Raw genomic sequence first — 16,419 nt, forward strand, 5'->3', positions numbered from 1 at the left:
AAATAAATTTCCCAGGTCCGAAAAACGCCATAAATCATCATAATTACAGGTTACAGGAATCAAGACCCAATCCCATCTTTGAAAGTGTTCTCGAAATATGGAAAGTAGGTGAAATGACTTAGTAGGAACATAACCGAGAAGAATAGAACGGAAATTTAAATATCAGATCTAATCTCTTAATTGCCCTCCACTTCTTATCCTTTAGGAAGCTGCGTTAAGGGCTGCCGGAAACAAGCAGTCGTCTATGACGCGAAAACTATTTCGCTATGGACACTATACTATAATTATTGTAAGTATAATACAAAACTTACCAGACAGCGTTGAGTTGTCGGTTGCGTTATTATTCCTACGATAACCGAACGGACTCCGCAGGTTCTTCGGACTAAACAAACGTCTTCGGTTTTGCGGTGGGGTTGCACATGCACTGGATGAAATCTCACTACTGCTGTTAAGTCCACTTCTTTGCGAGGGTTTCATTCCGAGTCCAAAAGTAGTGTTAGATATGCTGGCGTAATGGGACTCCGGCTTACTAGTTCCGGAAGGACATCTTGGTGGCCGTTCTTTTAGCTTATACACATCCGATGACATGAGATCACTTGGAGTCTAGAATTCAAATAAAAAAAACGAGCGTTAATGATAGATCTCAATTGGATTGAGCGTAATATATGGATGGTATTCGGGTGATATCTATAAGTAAATTGTAATTAATCCTGTTAAGACAGATGTCTTCCGTTTTTATTATACTATAGAAATAATAATGAAACATTGTTGCTTTTCACTATCAATCAGATACTAGTATTTCAACTATTACGTATAGTCTTCTTCAGTGTTCAATAGTAGTCTGAGACCATCGCGATAACAGGCCTATATCCAATTATAGATCAGTACAATCTTTAGCAGAGTAAATCGTTTTGAATATTTTCAGGTCGCCAGCATATAATACATTACCGCACTTCAAATAAAGACAAAGATCATTCACTAATAGTACGTATATGAGCGGCCCCTGTATACTGCTTTGAGGGACACCAAAAGTTAGATTACAAACTACAAGGGGCAGCCCTATGGGGTTGCACGAGCTGTAGACGTAGGACTATACTACTTAATGTAAAATATTTATTTTTTTAGTACATTTATAGTAATAATAAATAAAACATATTTAATCACAACCAATCAACATCGAATGCATATTGAACCAAACCTTCTTGGTTATCAGGTCATTTCATTTGTAGTAGGTGATCGAATCCGATTAAACTTATTTAAGAAGATCTGAAGAAAGAAGACAGAAAACTGTGTCCGAACTAATATCTGGAGCTAAATCTGTATAGCATAAGATTAGCTTGTAAAAACTTTTCGATTGTGTGTGGTAAAAAACCCGGACCAGTGAAGAAAAATCAAATTTTGGACAATATAATCACATTTCATGTATACACATTCTAGTTATATTTTGCCATTATTGTAACTTTCCTAAACTGCCCATAACAGCATAAGAGTCCCATGTTGAAAAACAGCAAGCCGAGAAAAACGCTGTTCAAGATTGTCCCATCCATTGAGCCAAATGGATGGGACAACCATGTTTTGGTATTTTTTTTGATATTTTCTGAACAAACCCGGTAATCTTATTTGTGCAGTGTGATTCAGTGGTGATACAGAATACAATCCAACGGATAACTCATTTTCGACAAAAATCCACATGGGACTCTTATGCGTTTATGGGCAGTAAAGTACGCATACAAATATAGCGAATGCAGTGTTCTTAATCATATATCGAAACTATAAATATACAAGAATCGAAAACAATTTTATATATGGACAAGATGCGTTTTTGCAACGGTTTTTCAGGTGGCAGTATATTTATTCATAAATAGGCTTTGTAGTATGTACCTATTAGTAGAATCAAAATACTATAGGCTGAGTGGAAATGAATCACGTGATGGACAAATGAATCAATGAATTGATCGTAAATAATAAACTTTCGTTGTGCAATTTAGTAACAAGTTAGATCTACCTACCTACACATTCGCCTCAAACATTAAACCCAAGGGCACAAAGCAAGATGAATGAACGCTGATGATGATGGGTAGAGCGAAAGAGACAACTAATACCACGACACTATGTTAACCGTGTTTGAAAATGGAGCTCGCATGCGCAAACTATTTTGTGTTATACATAAAAGTGTGCTGGAAACGAGCACAACACAAAAGATAGCATAGTGTTTGAACGGACAAGCTCAGTCACATTCAATGGATAGCGTACCTCCACAGGCAGTGTAACTTCTAACTCAGCTACACTGGCTGTGAAAACACACAGCGCAGTGATCTGCTTCGCCTGCCGCTCAACAGGCAACTGAGCGTGTTCGGCGAAATCCGTCCGTTTAAATAGTCGATGATGACGTCATTCATAGAAGCGTAGCGCGCTAGGTACACAAATCTGTCGTGCTGGACTAGGGAAGCGCTATCTTCTGTGTATAAATGCGCGATATTTTGACTAGGTTGTTCATTATTTAAATTTTTAATGCCATGATATCAAAAATCTTTGGGTTTATCTATTGGAATCTATTCTTAGAAGTATTTCGGGGCGATATGCGCAAAAAATTTGAAAATTTATCGTGAGATGGCTGAATTATATGCGTTTAAAATTGGACCTTTTCGTTACATACCATTTTTGTAGAATTTGCAACGTGCATTCCCTATTCGAAAACAAAGACGTAGTCCTACGTCAAAAAATTTGAGTTTGAAGTGTTCAGCTTAACACACACGTAGCAGTCCAACAGGTATGAATGTAGCCATCCAGTAATCCACGTAGATAATCCAAGTCGCCTTAGCTTCTCAATTGCTAGATCGTGTGGAACCTTATCGAACGCTTGTGAGGTTTTGGCGTAAATCGCATCAACTTGTCGTTGTTTCTCGAATTCGCGCATCACATATTTTGCGTAACATATAAGATTAGTTGTTGTCGAGCGTTGTTTTACAAAACTCAGAGATGAATAGTTGCCGCGCACGATGCAGAACGTTGTGTACTATGCCTTGATACTTTTGCAAGGCAGTTACGGATGAAAATTCCACGATAATGATCTACGTTATGAGTATTTCCATATTTTGTGAATTGGAATGATAAACGTAGTTTTCCAGTCCTCTGGAAAAGTTGCCTCAGAAATTGATAGGTGAAATTTTATGGTCTCCAAATTAACCCAACGCCTTAACCATATTTTTTGGCTGAAGAATACTGTATATGGACAACGCCTGATCGATTGTATCTCAGTAAGTGTGCCCGAAAGGTGAAAAAAGTGCCTGCTTTCAATTTCTGCAAAACAAGGAATCCAACTGTGAGATGAGCTGCCGGTAAAAGTTCGTCTGATTAAACGTCGTCTTACATTTAATACTTATTAGGATGGCTTCACCGCATAAATGTTTGAAACTGAAAAATACGTGCAAAGTATCTAGCACCCAGTTCCGAAATAGGTAGGCTAGACTACGCTGGGTAGACTGGTGCGTATTATAATTATATTATTAATCATACATAAAAAAATTCTTCAGAACTTTTCTGTCGCCTCCAAGGAGTACCGAAATTGCACCATAGAAATTCAAAATAAGGTTTGAATCATTCAATATTAACTAAAAAAATACTGGTGATTAAAATCAAACAAATTTCTTTGACATAATTAAAGATCTAGTACAATGAAAATTTTGATAATTTTAATCTGATTAAGAATCATTCATGTTGTTCTTTCGTATTCAATTTTATATCATCGGTGTAAACCTAAATACAGTTCCACGTTGGCCACTCTACAAAATGCGTGGTCGAAAAGGTAATTCTCATATGACTAGTCTGGCGGTGAAATACGAGGAGGAATCCGTAAAATGCCTCGTTTTGACCAAAAGTTGCTTTTCTCGTTTCCCAGTCACGTCCAATTTTGGCGATTGTCAGCCAGGATACCATGTTTTGCTTGAACGAGGGAAGAGGAAAAATTATACCGTATTCCAGCGATGCGCTACCGTTTGCGATATGCATTACGTACGATGTGACAGCTGATTCATGTTGCCCCTGTGTACGGAAATAAATCTTTTCGGCCGGGGAGCGCTTTTTTAAATTCTGCCTCAACGTAGTGTTATATACAGCGTTTCTACCGTTATGTGGCGGACAGATTTCGACTGCAGATTATACACTTATTAGTATTTCGTGGGCTGTGTGGGATGTTACATTCGTTATCAAGCATCTAAGCAACGGGGTTCAAACTCAGGGTGATGTTATTTGGTAGTGTATTTACACTACTGAAACAATTAGCCAGTGCACTTCTGCTAATCATCGGCTAGTGATTGCGATATTGAAGTGAATGCATATTTCGTGTTCAACACGATTATTTATTTTTATGTGATTCATGACCACAGAAAGTTCAACCAACTCACTCATTTAGTTGCATGTTGTTAGGATCATAATAATCAATCACTCCAACAGTGAATTGTAATTACAAGAATTCCGTTTGAATAAAAACTATGTGTTATTGAATCCAGTCGATTATTCTTTATTGATTTAAATAACAGTAAACAAATAATTCAAATGGCAGTAAACAAAACTAAACTAATCTTTAAACTATAATGCGAGATAAATATTGCAACTGAAAATTACTTATTGTCGCCGCAATTTTTTATCATTGCTATTTTCAATTGTTCTATGCTTGCAAGAATGTGCAATAGATTTTTATTAAACCAGAAACCTGTTAGCGGGATTTCTGTGTCACATCTTTATATCTATAAACATAAAGACAATGCGTCAAACACTTCGACAAAATGTTGAGATGTAGCCAACAGTCTGCCCTTTAATGTAATGTGTTCTAGTTTGTTCGATCTACCTACATCAAAGAGATTAAAATTATTGTCAACAAGCACCGGACTCCCCTAAACGCCCCAATGATTCTACATAAAATGTACTCAAATCGATCCTGCATAGCACATGAACTACCTCATTTGTTTTAATCAGCATGAAAAATCGACGCAGCAAAAATACACTATTTTCCCAGGTGTTGGCATGCTATAGCTTAAGTGCACAGTCCTGCGAGCATTATAGAAACACATTAAATTTAATTGCACCTTCAATGTCATTGCTTAGTCGCGTAATTTGCTCGTTCTGATTGCACATTCGTACATATGCACAAAAATGGAGACTTCATGCTAAATCAGGTGCGACCGTTTGATCTGGCTGCATCAATCAAGCACCACCAGCGTCTGAAGCAATACAGCATCAACTATCCGATGACGGTTGGCGCATAGGTAAGCCAAGTGTCACATCAATCAAACGAAATGCAGCTATAATTTATACGCACGTTTCGTGCAGTACTCGATGTATCTAGGTGTGGTTCATTTTTACCTGAAAATTATCAGAAACAGGCCGTAAGAATAGTGGTTTCACAGTCGAGAAGATACTGGAATGAGCATATTTGGACTACATTGGTTTACGTACAATTTAGTGGTTTAACGCATAGCAACGATTTATCCCATTCGTCAAGTAAAAATATTCTTTTTTGTAAATCCCAAAGACTACCGAAGCCGATAAATCGCTATAAATTGCAATCGAAAAGTGAATGAATCGACACTGTCGCAAGCAATGAATGGGAAAATCTGTCCAAATTACCAATTCCAAACTCATTGTTCCAATCCAATCGGTATGATTGGAATAGGAAAACTATGCGCAGCTAATTCACACCTTTGGCTGATTATTTGACGCTTAACATGCAGCTCCCGTGTCATTTGCATGCGTTCGAAGCGAGGGAAGAAAAAAACTCGAATAACACACACTGTTGTTCTGCTCTTTGGCGGCTTTTGCAATCGTACTTCTATACTTGGGGTACTATTAGGTGTTCATTTCAACAAAATTATAGCTTTGTAGGCTCACCGTAGTAACCTATATATTTTAACAATTGTTTGCAAATTGCAACACGACTGAGGCAACTATAGGTTTAAAACTTTAATCCATGATGCTCAAGGGGTTTCGATTTCTTGGAACTCAAGGCTGAGATCAGCACTATCTGGTTTGAAGTCCGAATCGATGTATGTATTTCCTATTGATCTGAAAGATATTAAGCTACATTTGTAACGGCTTACTTACACCTCACAGATTTAGTTTGTTGACCTATCATCCGGTTTCTTTAAAATTTTGTTGAAAACTTGTAAAAAACACCGAAAAACCCGATGACTAAAAAATGGTTTGACTATTTTATGTCCATTCCAGCTGCCAATCGTAAGCTATAGATTTCAAAAATCAGTTGACGCTAGGTGTTTGAAAGCAACAGACAGAGCATCTTTTCAGTATACTTCACATCAAGATCCTGTTGAGACAATTTTTCGATTATAGAGGTTTTAACACTAGAGTCATTCATCTTTGGAATCGAATCCAGGTGAGTTGCGTACAAGCACTTTACCAACTATTTACGCTATGCCCGCCTCCAGTCCTTAGATTGTATTTACCATTCCAAAAGCCATCACGACATTCTTTTTGTACAAGAGAGTGAGAGTAAAGCAAAAGCTTATTCATGATCTGCTGCCGTTAATGGTTTTTCCACAAACTTTTTGCAATTTGCTATCGGTTTTACCATTTGCTATTAGTCGCTATTAGTGCCATACATCGAGATAGGTGACCACATTTTTACTTTACTATCGCCTGACTTGTGTATCCCTTTCTTATATCTTCTGTAATTTATTTCTCTTCCTTTGCACTCTTAAAGTTTTCACTTTGTCTAAAATGAATGTAGAACAAGATACGTCTTCGAATTCTTCCTATTGAAAATCATATAAATTGAACTCAGCTGTGGGCTCTATCTGATCTTCTTTGGAATCAAAGATAATCCGCTAAGTATTCTAAAGATTCCGAAAGAACTGACGAAAAAATATTCAGCCAAGACGGAAATCGTTGAAATCCGCCCACATAAGCTTAGCATTGTAACATCCTATCTAAAGCAAACAAATGACATATTTGTCGATATGTATTTTATAAAAGACTTTCGCGTGTATAGGCCCGCCCACAAAGTTGAGATCGACGGAGAGGTCACCGATTCGAGTTTGTCAGGCGTATATCTACTACAGCACAGGGTTGGCTGTTTCAAGGACCCCTTTATGAAGTGAGCGGAGATTTTGAATGGCAAAGGTTCAGTGCGCAAGCATGCAGAGAATCTTTAGGATTTACTCTTGCGTTAGAAATGTTGAAAAGCCTTCTTACTTTGGGGTGTTCCCATGATATATTACCATTCCCGCGAGTATGTGTGCCCGGATAATATGAAACGTTCCCTTAAAATACGCTCTAAGCACTCTATTGCAGGACAACTGCAGGAAGCAACACAAAATATGCAGTCTTGGCTCAGGAAGAGTGCGACTCTGAAGTCTCTTTGCTGGGACAGCTGTTACTGCGTTTAAAATGAGATTATTTAATTATTATTAATTCTTTAATACAAAGCTAAGGCAAACAGCCTCTAATCTTAGTAATTCGAAATCCAACAAGGAGTTTCCAACGCTTCCGCTTTGTATTATTGCCCCGAATTTAGCTTTATTTTTTCTAAAACTACTGAATATAGAAGTTAAAAACTTGTCTTAATCCACCTAGTGGTGCAATTGTGCCTTTCACATATCTCCAAACTATGATTGCTTGGCTGGTTATGTTCTATACAATTGTGGAAATGTTTTGATGAGCTACGTGTCGACGCTGAAACACTTGAAACAAAAAAAATATAATTTAAGCAGCATTAAAGCAATGTTGTCTTCATTTTAAATCATTTTGGCATGCGGGGTGGGTGTGTGAGAGGGATGACATACCCACAACCGAACTATCCCCACCACATATTTTGGTATGCGTAGTGCACGAAGGTGATGGGAATAAACGAGGAGTGGGTCTGAGGACGGTGTGATATTTGGGTGTTACTCTTCGCCGCATCGCCCCCCGGCTGCGCCTGTCTAAAAATCTTAGAAAAACAAAATGGAAATTTGCTGTGTTACCGCACTCTTTAACCCGCAATTCCGGAACCGCAAGTTGGATCAGAAACAAAATCAATAGCGACCGATTGGAAGGTTGTACCTTTCGTTTGATACTAAGTTTGTGCAAATCGGTCCAGATATTACTGAGATATAGAGGTAACATTTTTGTCACAAATGCACGCATACACATACATACATACATACACACAAACAATTTCATATTTTCATGCCGACCTCGGCATCTGCCCGGGCAGCATCGGTTTCGGAATATCATCCACTGCCGGCGAACTCTTCGTTGGAGTAGGAGAGATCCACCGTCGAGGACTATTCCGAGTAGTCCGTAACGAATCGCCGGCTTGAATCGGCACCAGTGAGCTGGACGCAATACTCCACCCGGAATCGCTGGACCGACCTCGGCATTCTGCCGGACTGTATCGAACCAAGAATAATGCGTCCGTCAACAGTTGCGGGAGACATTCTCCGCCGAGGTAGGCTAGCTCCACCGTCGGGGACTATGCCGAGTAGCACCGAACGCGACAAACTACCAGCACAGGGTCGTCGGGGAACAAATGAACCGGAAGCCACCCTCCAACCGGAATCGCTAGATCACACCTCCCTCCGAAGTAGTCATTTCAAATGAAATCCGCGGAATCAGGCAAATGTCGAACTCCTTTGCGAGGTTTAGAGGAGTAGGGTCCAGGGTTATCTTCTCTGTTCAGAGTCCCTCACACGATGAACGTGGCACACAATGAACGAATTCGACAGTATGGTCTAACCAATGAATGTGTGCTGGGTCGGCGTAAATGCTTACATACAGGGGTAGATCCAGGATCCTGGGGATACAGACTTCCTCTGAAATATTCCACTTGTAGAGAAATTCTAAATGCATACCGTTCTGTTAACTGAGCTTACACAATACATTTTTCTATTTTCTTCATTTTCAAACCAAATTTTTCACTTTCATTAAATTCAGGCGAATTTTATTTCAGGATCCGCCCCTTGCTTACATATATGAGATAGACACCATCAGAAATACGTTGTGGCATTAAATTTGTACTCGAATATATTTAGTTTTTTTTTCTTCTCTAACATCTCCAAAACATTATTCCATCAGAGTAAACCTCAATTTCTACCCGATATAACTTCAATCTCGCACTAACATAACCACGCGTAGTTTAGCTCATTGGAATCAGGAACAGCAGTAGGTGTTGTCGTGAACGCACCAGTTATAGTCATCAGGACAATCCACTGAAGATGGTTCAACTGGATTGTTGTGACTTCTCCGTTTTGCCACCACACAAGGCACCTGTATAACAGTATAGTGCTAATAATTATTGTATAGATCCACTGAATGTACTTGGGTTTGTGTCCCCAAGATTTACCCATCTGCATTGGTCGAAGATCAATTAGGCCATTACAAATCTTTTTTAAAAATTATGTCCAAGTACAAATTTTTTTCTGAAGGGGGGGGGGCAAACAAAAAATAAATATTTATTTTAATAAACACAATTTTTTTTCTTTTTACATTTTCTTTCGATTGAACAATGGTGGACGTTTCCACAGGGTGATTTCGTATAGCGGGGTTGAGCTATTTGTTTTACTAGAAAAATTCAAGCAAACATTACTGAATCAATCAAAAGTTTACATAGGAAAGGGATGCTAAAGTTTTCGTTTTAAATAATTTTCCGAACAGTGCAATTTCTAAATTCCCAAAAAAGCTTGAAAGTTCTCTAGAACTTAATGTAAACATTTAAGAGTACATTAAGGTATTAACTTTTGGTTGCTTGAACAGTTTTCATTCCGTTGTGGCGGCACATGGACCGACTGTACACACAAGGCATGAAAATCGGTCAAAGGTGAACCTGCTTGATAACAATGTACAGAAACAGGATTGCAACATGTCACTTATGGACTTTTGGAAAACATTCTGGATATCTGAAAATGTCTGTATGTTTTATAGTATGGTTAAAAAAGCTTCAAAACTGCATTGGCCCTAGGTGGGACTCACTTTTGTGCCTAACCACTACTAACAGTCCTCACTTTTCTTCTTTCAAAAAAGTGAGGTTCTCGTGGAACAAAAGCACGAGACTGCATCGAAGCGTTATATCGTGGGGAGGCTGATTCAGTCTCAAGACAAAATGATACATTAGAGCGGTTTAGCTCCGAACACCTATTCGTTCAATCGCAGTGATGAACTTCCTTTAGCCATTTGGCTCCAGTTTCTGTGAACCATTTAGTTCCTGTTTTCGCGAGCCATCTCAATTCCCCGTCGGAAGTTCTCCCGATACCGATGCCTGTTGCGCGAATCATTTAGCTCCCAGTTTTGTCGCAATCTACTCGCATAGTCAATAAATCCTACTCAAAGGGCCAACCAGTACTTGGCGAGGACGGTTCGGCGATACCGGATAGAGCGTAGCTTCTGATTCGCTGCTTCCGGTTCGTTGAAAACTCGACGACCCACCGCTGGTGCTTCACTCGACCTACTCGATCTTGTCCCTGACGGTGAAACTAGTCTGCTCACATGCTTCGGTCCAGCGATTTCCGCTGGTTCGTGGTGCTCAGTACACTGGCGCCTCAAGCAAAGCTGTGGTTGCTCTCACAACCTTCCCCTTAACATAATCGTCGTGACTTTAAAAGTTCAAGTCGATGATATATTTTCCGACCGCGCTGTCTTTCGGCTGCTAGTCATCACCAACTCTGTTTTATGATGGGCAATCGTCTCCGTGTCGAGTGTCTCCTTTTCTAGTGATTGTCCGATTACTTGGAACACCACATCATCCGTGAAGCCGAAAATCGTTATATCTCTGGGAAGGTTCAGCTTCAATACTCCATCGTACACTGCGTTCCACAGCGTCGAGTCTAGGAACGTCAGTTGTATCTCTGCTGTCTCCACAGCTCCCACGACCGTTTGGATGGATTTCACTGTAGACCTGCCTATAAGGAAGCCGAATTACATGAGATGCCGTTCTCACGGTCCGCGTACTTCGTTAGCTTGTTCAGGATTACTCCTTCTCTCTAACATTACCAAGGGATATATTGACTACGCTGAAAGATTTCCATGTTGTCCCGGTATCGGAAGCAACATCAGCTTTTGTCGCTTCCAATTATCGGATCGTTTTGAACATATCCGGGCTCTCATGTATCGCTTCACTTTTATGGCTTTCGCCATCTCGATAACCTGTTTGTTGGTAAACCGATCTTCATCTTTGTGATCATACCTAATAATAGATTTATGTTGTGGGGAAAACCTTTCGATGGTGACCTCCATCTATTCCGGGCACCTTTCAGGTGGTGCAGCTGAGCCTTTTATCTTTGTTATGCCAACTTTGTAGGTCTCTCCTAAGGAAATTCGCGTTGGCTTTGTGGTAAGGCTTTCTTGTACAGCTTGACTGCTTTGTTGAGAGCGGTTCTTGCAGCTCGCTTACCTCGAGCCTTCTGACTTCTTTTTAATTTTACATATATTTGACACGGCTCAATGCGTTAGCACAACTGAGCCGTGGAGCGCACCTTGGGGGTCATTTGGTCCGTCTTCTCTCGCGTTTTAGTTTACGTCCATGTCATCATCGGTACTGCATTCATCTTGCTCATCGTCGGATGTTCTTATTTGTTGTTTGTGCTTACGGGTCGCTATTGTAAATTCTTCTTCATCGGTATTAGATTCCTTATTGGTGGTGTTTGTTGTTGGTTTGGAAACATTTGCTGTAATCGTTGTTACTTCGATGTTGATAATGGCAGTTGGTTTAGTGGTACTGGGGCCGATCGTTGTTGAGCTGGTGTTTGTGAATGTCCGGTCTGCAGTCGTTGGTTTACCAACTGGTTGTGGTTTAACATACGATGATTGTATACCGGCTTTGGTCGTATCAGGTGGAATTTCTTTAGCAGTCTCTGCGCAAGGTTTCCCGTGGTGTAGCGGATGATCACAATATTGACAGGTAGGAATCTGTCCTGAGTGCGTGACTAGTGTTCGTTGAGAATATTCAACACCATGAGGTGATTTGCATGTGAAAGTCAAGTAAGAGGGAATAGTTTTTGTCGGACGCATTCTCACCACACGAACTCCGTTGCGGAGTCTTGGGAAGAAGTTCCTCCAACTATCTTCCTTAACACTATTCACCTCTCCGTATTTTTGCAGGATTTGTTTGATAGCGAAGGAACTAGTACGTGGTGCCAGGTCATGTCAACATTTATATATGTTGGGATACTGTATAAAATGTCATTACATTCGATGACGTGTTTCATGTTGTTCTGGGAAGCGAATGATTCTACTTGACTAATATTTTTTAACATATTCAGTAGCGCATGACGTAAATGGTGGAATTGCACCGCATAAAGTACCGCAAGCTACGTTGAACTTCAAGTTCACCTTCAACATTTGCTCCCCTTCATGAATTGATGGTATTACCGGATATTTCGTGTAGTCAACAGCAACACAGTTTGCCCGCATCGTGATATACTTTTGCTTGGCATTGTCACTCATTGTTTGTTCACGTATCACACACTAGGCAGAAGGAATCAATTTTTGCCAAGCGTCGCGCGGGTAAATTTGATTACTTGCCCTGCTATTGCAGCGGAACGATTTCTAGCTTCTGAACTGAGCGAGATGAGAAACCGAAGTGATCTCCGACTTCTTCTCAAGCTCGGAGGCAACTTATACGTAGATCGATAATCGTCGTATTGCACCCGGCGACCGTTTCTCAGTTTCCCATCCCTTGGTATGGTCGCATTACACGCCTTTGTTAGTAGTGCCGTGAACTCGTTCGCATTTAGGTTGAAGAGGATACCCTGAAATTCAAGTTCTTCGACGGACACGTTCCTGTGATAAATCGCTGTTTTCCATCTTCACTCGTTTATTTATCTCCTACATATTCATATTCATGTGTAGTTCATAGTCCTGTTATCAATGCTGTACCAAATCGCTTGGTGGTCGCTGTGGATATATCCTCGCACACTTTTCAGTCCATCTTTCCGGTTACTCCAAGGCTACAAAAATTGACATCGATAATGGATTCCCGGTTCTTCCTGCGGTAAATGCCGATGATACCATTATTTGTAAGATCTATATTTAGCTTTGCTAGAGCATTAATGATCGCTGATGGCCAGACAAAGTTTTTTTGATTCCAGCGTCTATCTCGAAAATTTCGCATGTTTCTGGTTCTTGGAATATTTCAGAATTAATGTCTCTTCGGCTTCTTGGAAAACGGCTTATTCAATTTTCACAAGCTTAGCCTTAAAAGGAAGGTTTGGTAGCAGATTCATAAGAATCGCACATATGGCTGCGGAAATACGGTATGAATACTAAGATCCCATATGAAATCTTTAAATGTCAAAAACCTTTCAGTAAAGCTCATGTATATTGAATATTGAATCATATATAAATCTCCAGGAGTCTGATTTGAATTCAGATTGTTTCCTTATCGAAATTATTTTCGAATGCAACGATCGATTATGTCTCTATCGACTGTTGCGTTTAAAATGGAATCGATTCAGAAGTCGGTCTGTATTAGCCTTTCCATGAGATGTTTGTTTGATAATACACAGATGGGTCCTTCCTTCCGCGACCAGCAAAAGTTTCATTCGATGTTGGACTGGATCGATGATCTCATTTAAACTTCACATTTACCCGAGAATGGTCAAAATAAAAATTATCATGGGATGGTAATTTCTAAAACTACCATAATAGTTTTCAGTTACGTAAAGCAAAACCTGGAAGCTATTGTTGTTCTATAAAACGTGACAATTTTTTGAATTTTGGATTTTTAAAAAAAATTATTTGCCCCCTGATTTTTTTCAGCGATTTTGAAGGGGGGGGGGGTGACATAATTTTTAAAAAATATTTGTGATGGCCTTAATATAATATTTCTGCCTAAATTCTCCTTTCTCATACGACGCTACTCTCGTTCGCTAATGCAGGACGCCCAGCGCTGTACGGATGCCTGTGTGCAAAGCAGTAACATGAGAAAAAATACTGCTCCTAGTACAGCCAACAGACGAGCGGTGCAGCTTCTCCTTCCTTGTTTTACATTTTTTAATATTTTCAATCTTTTTAACCCTTTTAAAGGCAAGCTAAAATTATAACATCAAAGGGGAAGCCGGGCCTCTCAGGCCCGTCTGAATTCAAGCTCCTTTTTTGCCGTTCTCATATAGAAAGGTTATGCAATCGGTCAAATTTTCGACTTTTTAACCAAGACCCACAGGGCCAAATCTCTTATACCATTCGACTCAGTTCGTCGATATCGTAAAATGTATGCATGTGTGTATGTATGTATGTATGGATGTATGTATGTGGCATACAATCTCACCGATTTTTCTCAGAGGTAGCTGGACCGATTTGTACAAATTTAATCTCAAATGAGAGGTACAGCCTTCCCATCGGTCGCTGTTGATTTTTCGATTGATCCGACTTTCGGTTCTGGAGTTACGGGTTGAAGAGTACAATCACACAGCAAATTAGATTAGAATTAGAATTAGAAACTGATACCACCATGATGTCCAAATGATGCAATATATATTAAAATATGTGCAACATTACTTGGCTTTGCATGTCTAGATCATTAATGACCCACCGAAGGCACTTCGACCGCATTGGCCAGCTATGACGGTTCTTGATGCCCTGGGGAAACTTACCAAGTTCCTAAGATAATGTCATACCTATTTCTCAGCGAATTCTTTACCGATTTTTACAAACTTGGTTTCAAATGAAAGGTACAGCATTCCCATTGGCTGCTGTTGAATTTATAATTGATCCGACTTCCGAATCTGGAATTACAGGATGATGAGTACGAACACGCAACAAATCCTGATTTCAGCGTATAAGGCGATGGATGTAAAAAAGTCAAATTTTTCCAAAAGGTAAGTACTCGGAAGATCATGTCGACTCTCGATTGGTTCTGAGCTCCATTTCGTTTGAACACGACCAATAAATGTTTCTGGGTTGCTATTAATTTCTTCTGATGCATAACCGGAGTACATATTCAGATTTTTCTTCCGAGTCTGCATCAGATTCATCGTCGGAAGCAATATCATTCACATCTTCTTCCTCGCTTTGCGAAACAGTTTCAGAATCGTCTGCTGTTGAATTTGCTCGATTTTCTTCCATTATTTCTTTGAGACGATTGAAAACATGGGCATATCGTCTTATAGCCATTTCAATTTTTTGTTGCTTCTAGACCCTACAATTTGAATAATGACGACATCTATAACACAAAGAATAGACAACAAAAATAGACAATAACGACAGAGTTAGGTTATGTTGTATCCAAATAATTGTCAAGTAGACCACAGTGGGTGAAATAAAAGTATTTACCCAAAAAATATGACATACGTCATTATCGCATGCTATCTTTACATTTCTTATAAAAGAAATGTATGGAATTCGCTCAAACTTTTAAGATTTTTTTCTTATAAGAAAAGGTAAAAAGATAAAATCAATCAAAACATGAAAAAAATACCTGCTAATATGAAGATGAACTCATCAGAATGTTTTTTTTTTTCAGATAAATATTAATGTATGAAACCCGTGGTATTCCTAGTAAATATTGCATGCACACCGGGCCTGCCAGGCCCGGCTTGCCTTTTTGTGCATGTAAAATATTCAAACATCACTCCATAGATGAAAATTTCACAATTCTTTATTTTTGTTACAGATTTCAATGCTACTTATCAAAATTTCCATGCCCAAGCTTATACTGCATACACATTTTTTTGTAACTAAAAAATTGTAACGTGCCGGGCCTCTGAGACCCGCATGCCTTTTTGAGGTTTAATATTTTTAATCAAAAATGACGACGATGAATGCAGTTCATTTACGCAACGGCCGGCATCAACGCTTTCGTGTGCGGGTTTCTCCCTTTGACTACGCAGAGAAAAGTGTACAAAGCGAGAGGACAAACTTTACTACGCCGCACTCTCACCGATCAGTCGGGGTACAGCAGCAAAACAAAAATGAATTTTACTGCTGTACGGAAAAATGTACTCGGTTTGGCTACCGTTCTGGCAAGAGCAGTAGTGATGCGTCGCTTTAGCGGGCTGTACGGTTTGTGCAAATGTAAATATACCGAAAAAAATGTAGTTTATCGGTACTGCTCGCATCCCTGATCTTGAGTCTGAAATCGAGCAGACAACTTAAGTTTTGAGCCAAGAATCACCACAACTTACCTAACATGATCTGCGACAATAATTTTAGAGTCAAAGAGCTGCAACGGACGTTGAAAAGCACCATTTGTTTTTTTTTTTTTGATTAACTGATAGTCCAGCATGGAGACACAATTGTTCAACTATTTATAAGGCTTGCTGCATCAAATAAAAAAAAGTGTGGTAATGCAAATACCGGTGGTGATTATTATACGATAATCATCAACGAACCCAATCAAGAAGTTTTCTCAACAAGCCATCGGCAACAGGGTTCAGTTCCCTTATTTCTACGTGTCTTAACGATGATCACAGATGTCGGTTTCTAAGCATTGCG

The 16,419-nt window shown here is 39.5% G+C and overlaps 1 protein-coding gene across 4 annotated transcripts in view; it reads right to left on the minus strand.

The window, feature by feature from the left end:
- Positions 1-16,419, minus strand: part of LOC131683594 (protein TANC2) — a 283,296-nt gene that overhangs the window by 15,815 nt on the left and 251,062 nt on the right. For all 4 annotated transcript variants that reach the window (XM_058965699.1, XM_058965700.1, XM_058965702.1 and 1 more), the window contains one exon: positions 312-603. In XM_058965699.1, coding sequence (XP_058821682.1) covers positions 312-603 — 292 coding nt within the window. The remainder of the gene's footprint in view (positions 1-311; positions 604-16,419) is intronic.

The sequence above is a fragment of the Topomyia yanbarensis genome, chromosome 2, assembly GCF_030247195.1.
Source record: "Topomyia yanbarensis strain Yona2022 chromosome 2, ASM3024719v1, whole genome shotgun sequence".
NCBI classification, from domain to species: domain Eukaryota; kingdom Metazoa; phylum Arthropoda; class Insecta; order Diptera; family Culicidae; genus Topomyia; species Topomyia yanbarensis.